The 6,618-nt window shown below is 36.8% G+C and overlaps 1 protein-coding gene across 1 annotated transcript; it reads right to left on the bottom strand.

Moving 5' to 3' along the window:
- Positions 1-251: 251 nt before the first annotated feature.
- LOC116167178 (general odorant-binding protein 56d-like) lies at positions 252-944 on the bottom strand. The gene is made up of 2 exons (XM_031482435.1): positions 783-944; positions 252-735 (listed from the first exon to the last, which is right to left on the bottom strand). The coding sequence occupies exons 1-2, from the start codon at positions 852-854 to the stop codon at positions 409-411; spliced, it is 399 nt and encodes a 132-aa protein (XP_031338295.1). The 5' UTR covers positions 855-944; the 3' UTR covers positions 252-408.
- Between the last annotated feature and the right edge of the window lie 5,674 nt (positions 945-6,618).

Raw genomic sequence — 6,618 nt, 5'->3', positions numbered from 1 at the left:
CAATTTCCTGAATTTAAATTAAATTGTTGATTATCAGTGAGCAAACGCATTAAAATGAGATTTCACGTTGAAAATTATGACAATTTATTAGCATCCAAATTAAAATTGGCAGCGCCACGATAAAAACTCCCATAAGAATTGCATTGTCCTATGTTCCCTGTACTGTAAAATCAAGGCGAGACGGACTATAGGGACGTAGGACGTAATTTACATTTTTTACTCGTTCGTCGGTAGTGATAAATGAGAAAAGGTTACAAATTGATGCACACTTTTACTTATAATGGACAATTATTGATATAAGCGAGTTCAATAATCACAAAAGGCAATAGCAACAAGTTGTTCAGTTATGCATCGCAGTAACCGCATAGTCATTCATCTATTCGCAAAAGGTGGTCTTATTCTGAATGATTAACAAGCTCCGTCATCAGTACCATTGTTCCTCCTTAAGCAAACTTGAAATCTGTATGCTATTTCGCATTTGTCTTTGCCTCCGCGATGTCCATACTTTTGGCAAGTATCTACCGCTTGCTCAGACTCATTTCCAAGATGATACTTTATCATATCTGCATTTATAGATCCGTTCACCATATGATTTTGACCTTCCATGACACATGCATAGAAACATTTCGACTCTTGGTCGTCGAAAATTGTATTCTGAGTGTAATTTCCTGCGGCAAATGAATTTTCGTCCGAATTGATGCACGACATAATCGCGCCCATTTCATCCTTTTCTTTCTGAAACGTTACAAGATAGCACGTGGTACTAAGAATATTAGTTTTACCATTTCCTCTTGCGCTAACAGGAGCGAGGCACTGAATAAGGTGCCAACGAATGACACGATTAAGATCTTCATTGTTCCCTTGCGTTTGAAGCACTATGTACTTCTTCAATAGTAACCGTCCTATTTATACCAATGCCAAACTATAGACACGTCCAACTCCAATAACGGTCAATGCTGTAAACTGTGTGGGAAAATGTTCAGTCACATAAAGAGAGAAAATTACGCTTATTACACACACAAAGCACATACATCATCTCTTAAAAAAATTGAATGGAATTTACGTATTTGTTACATCACATTTTTTAGTCCTTTAAAATATTTTGTTAAAAATTTGCAGATTAATTTTCGTAAACTGTGACGGTGAACATCGGACTGCGCCTATTCTATCGCCTCCAACAAACCAAAAACAGTACCTCTAACCAACCCCAAACCTCAAATTCAAAACCTTCTTATAAATACGTTACTCTAGGAACCACCCACGCTCCCAATCTTCTCGATCTCCTTCCCTTACTGATCTCATCCAAACTATCTGACATACATATGATATCCCCATTTTGTGAACAAATTAAAAAGTTCATCCTCTCTACTCTCATTGACAACAATTATAATGCCCACGGCCTACTAAAACAAGGACAGCTCGTTATTTCATTTTTGAACCGACACAACGTTGACGTATTAATTATTACAGAAACTTATTTAGCACCAGAACAACAATTTCGAATACCACTCTATAATATCTACAGAAATGAGCGTTATCTCCAACTAGCCCTTGGGAGGAATACCAATAATTAGCAAAAAAAGACATTAAACGCTCATACATAAGATATTAAAGGGCAAATTAACCTCGAAACCACTGCTACCAACTTAGAATTAACCTACAGGTGAAGTGTGAATATCATTACAGTCTACAAACCACGGAAGCACTTTGCCCAGGTAATATCCCCACTTTAGCAATTGGCGACTTCAATTGTACTAGCAACAACCCACGTAGAATCGGTCTATACGAATACATCTTGAACAACACCATCCAAGTGACAGCTCCAACAGAACCCTTACACTACCCTTATCGCAGGGGTAATCGCGGTGACATCTTGGACATCTGTCTTTCCTTCCCTTTCCTATTTACTAAACAGTTCTGCTTGAACTAGACTCCGATCATCTCCCAGCGTTACTTTCCTCTGAGAGCACACCCAAACACAGGAACAGGTAACTAGGACTGCTTCTAGACTACTATTATTGAAATGATAAATTACCCAATAATACTGAAACGTAGAGAGATATCGACACAGAGCTCGGGAATCACGACGTCCGTAATCAATCCTACTATTTGGCGAGCTACAAAAAGAATTTTAAATTGACAACCGCAGGTCTCCACCATCCACAATAATATCAAAAATACTTCACAGATGCTGAAAAATGCGACACTACACCCAAATCCCAGCACACACAAGAGGTACCCCTCCTGAAGAACTACTCGATCACAGTCACAATCTGCCCCTTCACTGATATCACAAATATAATTCTGAAAAACTTCACACGCTCTTTGATAACTATCATCTCATTAGCTTCATCCCTGCACTATCCGAGCTATTCGAAAGAATCATATTTTCCCGTATAAATACCTTCTTAATCGATAATCAGATCCTTCCATGATATCAATTAGTCCAGGGAATAGAGGGTTTTAACTTGCAAAATGAGAAGTTCCAATTTCTTTTGCATTTCATAGACAGTCATCTGGTGGTTTTCGACCTTCCACCCCTTGTGCTTCCTCCGTACCACCCCCAAAACCTCCGAAATTGGGTTGGTTTCTTAGTTTTTCAATCTTTGATATATACTACTTTTTTGGAAAATGTTTATTAAAATTGAGCTGTTTTTGTTATTTCGTTCTTGTACCACTCGATAAATTAAATCAAAAAACCGAAATGTTTATAAATATGTAATAGCGGACTGTATCGTGTGACTGAGCTTGTAAGACTGCTTTACCTAAGTAAGGGTTGCTATATGTACAGTAACTTTGGGAGGGGGGAACAACTAAATTTAAACAAGAGCTTCAAATTTGCTTATATTTTTAAGAATTCTGAAATGTGTATATAGATCTTTTAACGAAATTTTATACTTTATCTCTATCATTAAGAGTTCTATGAGAAAATATCTTGAACTTACCGTGGTATAAATCCCCCCACCCTGCACCCCTACCAAAGGAGTTGCATAATAATTCAACTTTTAACCCTTGCTAGTTGTGATATTTGCATCACTGTGAGATTGTAGCGCTTTCTAATATACGTTTGAAATAAAAAAAAATTGTCTCATTTCAGTTCAGTTGCATCTCCTTCTGAAAAGGATGAATATTTCAACCCCCTTGTGGCGATTGATGAGTTATTCAGAAGGTACAACGCTTACTACTTAGCCGGCTCGTGTGGCGCAGTTCAGTTGAAACTGGACTGTGGTACTAAGGGTCCCTGGTACCCTTATATTTTCTAATCCTCTTGATCCAGATCCACCCCCTACTAAAATTAGCACTACACTTTATTACGACAAATTTTTATATCTATTGGCTTTGAGGCTTATTTACGCTTGTCACCTTCTACCCGGCCTCCTACTTACCACATGAAAAGTAAAAATTTTAAAGTGCTAGAGGAGTAAAATACTTGGGACTATCTTTTGGTAAAATGTTCTAGTTCTATTTAGAATTCGGGATAGTCCGAGGGATAGACTTTAATAGCTAAATGTTTTGACTGGTAACTTGTAACCAGAAATCTGTAGAGCGCTTTACTTTTGAGACTGACAACTATTATAAATTTCCCGTCAAAGGTTTTGATGGAGGTATTCCGTCAAAAACAGTACATTTTTTATCTGACCTTAAAATAGAATGACAATAATGCGTTTCATAATCCATTCTATATAAAGAATATTTCAGAACCTTTTTCAGTTGAATCCTGAAGTTCACTAATTTATTCGGTACACTATGCTTATATTTTCCGTTTACATAACATAATTATGAAAGTTCACAGAACTTCTTTAGGTACTTTAGTTTAGAGTTATCGTTACCATAAATGCTATCGACAGACCTTAGTCCTGCACTTTTACATGAGTCAGTTAAAACACCGCTTCGTATTAATTTCAGAAGAAGCATTCCTATTCACGTCGAATGGACTACAACATCAAAAACGTCTGAATAAATACCGTCCTCTGAAATGTTTGTTACCGTATAATTATCAAAATGTAAACAGCAATGTTTTTTGCAGTTACTTTGAATTTGGATGTGTTTAGGCGTAGACACATTTTGTAAAAGGATTTTAATTTCACATCATAAACTGTGGCACAGTATTTGCAATTAATGGATCTCTTTTAGCTCCAGACATATCTTTCTGTGAAAATACAGGGTGTTTCTAAATGAGTATCGGAGTTTTAACGCTTTATGATTTTTATTACATACTACATACAACAAGTGTTTGTTGAGCAATTGTTGCAATATCTGCCTCAAGCCTGTTTCTTAGGTCAGTTGGTAATGGAGGCACATGCACACGATCCCTTATAAATCCCTAAAGGTAAAAATTACATGACGCCATATCGAGTGAACGTCATTGTATCCAACCGGTGGATGAAGGTACCGCAAAGCAACGTTTCGCATGGCCTTCACGTTCCATGTGTGATTTTTACCTTTAGTGTATATAAAGGTTTGTGTGTATGTACCTCCACTACCAGCTGACCTACCCGACCTAAGAAAAAAGGTTCGAGGTAGCTGTTGCAACAATTGAAATGGAAATTCGTTTACGTATATGCATTGAAAGCCACTCATAACTTTAAGGAAGTAACGCGAACATGCGTTTTGTGCTGCTCTGCTTCACGGGGTTCACCCACAAAGCCCAATTTAGTCACTTCTTCCCTAAGCCATGGTCTAAATAGGAACCAAAATTGACGCCAAATGTTTTTGAGGTCGTGCCCGGGGATTTACCCGAGAAATGAACACCTTAGGAGATAGCGTTAGGACGGCCAAAGAGTACTCGGAATCTTTTTTACCCTAATGTCAATTCAACATATACTGCCCGCCATAAGTACCTTAACATCAAATCTACTTTGATTAATTGAGATGAAATTTTCAAGACAGTTGTATTTATTCGCTAATAATAATAAATAATGCTTCCATAGCCTTTCCGTTCGCCGGATCGATCACCAATTGAACACGTGTAGGATACGATGGGTCGAAGGGTAAATGCTTTACAACCACCTGCAAACAGTTTAGATGATCTTCGAATGCGTCTTTTTTAGCGCATTTCCACAAAAATAAAAAAAAATGCGCTATTGTGGCCACTTAGTCCGTCCGTCCGTCCGTCCGCTCTTTTTGCGACGCTACAAGTTCTTTATCTTAAGAGCTATTGTTCTACTTTTTTCGCTGTTTGGTTCGTTATAGTGTCGAGTCTTGTACCAAGGAAGGAATTTTTTCTGTACCGCTTACAAAAAAAGTTATTGTAAAAAAAACAAAAAACCGTTTTTTACATGTTCCATAATTTTACACTTTTGCCGTTTATTAACGATCCTAGAGATCGTTTATAATTTTGCATTGCTATCTGTCGCCTGCCGGTTGGTCTCTCCGTCTGTTCCTTTGTCTGTCTGTCCATCTATCTGTCCGTGTGAACGATAACTTTGTTTAGAAATGTTCGATCGCTTTTACATCTCCGTTAGTTATGAACTGAATTGCATGAAATTCAATATGGGCATAGATTTAGCCATATAATACGCAATGCCAAAAGTTGAATCGAATCGATTCAAAATTCACAGTGCCCTTTTCGCATCTCGACCATTTATAAACCGAATTGCAAACTTTTTTACTTATAAAAGTATTTGAATGAAATTTGATACATAGGCACTTGGAATAAAGGAAAATCAAACGCCAATTTCAAAATTTGGTTTTGCGCATGCGCAGTGCCAACTTTTTTATTTATGGAAGAATTTAAACGAAATTTGATACATAGGCACTTGGGATAAAGGAAAATCAAACGCCAATTTCAAAATTTGGTTTTGCGCATGCGCAGTGCCAACTTTTTTATTTATGGAAGAATTTAAACGAAATTTGATACATAGGCACTTCGAATAAAGGAAAATCAAACGCCAATTTCAAAATTTGGTTTTGCGCATGCGCAGTGCCAACTTTTTTATTTATGGAAGAATTTAAACGAAATTTGATACATAGGCACTTCGAATAAAGGAAAATCAAACGCCAATTTCAAAATTTGGTTTTGCGCATGCGCAGTGCCAACTTTTTTATTTATGGAAGAATTTAAACGAAATTTGATACATAGGCACTTCGAATAAAGGAAAATCAAACGCCAATTTCAAAATTTGGTTTTGCGCATGCGCAGTGCCAACTTTTTTATTTATGGAAGAATTTAAATGAAATGTGATACATAGGTACTTGGAATAAAGGAAAATCTAACGCCAGTTTCAAAATTTTATTTTGCGCATGCGCAGTGCCAACTTTTTTATCTATGGAAGCATTTAAGTGAAATTTGATACTTAGGAGCTTGGAACAAAGGAAAATCTAACATTAGTTTCAAAATTTAGGTTTGCGCATGCGCAGTTCCAACTTTCTTATTTAGAAAAGCATTGAAATGAAATTCTGCTCATAAACTGAAATTGAAGTAGCACGTCAAAAATGGATTGCCCATGTGCAACGCTATCTTTCATATTTGTGGCCGGATTTTTACGATTTTAACAGAAGTTGCATCTTACAAATGGGAAATGAATGCAAGTGGAAATGCGCTTTATGTAAATCGTTTACGATTACTTTTTAACTTATTGTATCTTACTGTACACTGTAGAGCCCTGAGGAAGTCTA

This window comes from Photinus pyralis, unplaced genomic scaffold (assembly GCF_008802855.1).
Source record: "Photinus pyralis isolate 1611_PpyrPB1 unplaced genomic scaffold, Ppyr1.3 Ppyr1.4_LG3b, whole genome shotgun sequence".
NCBI classification, from domain to species: Eukaryota; Metazoa; Arthropoda; class Insecta; order Coleoptera; family Lampyridae; genus Photinus; species Photinus pyralis.
This window is presented reverse-complemented; position numbering and strand designations above follow the sequence as displayed.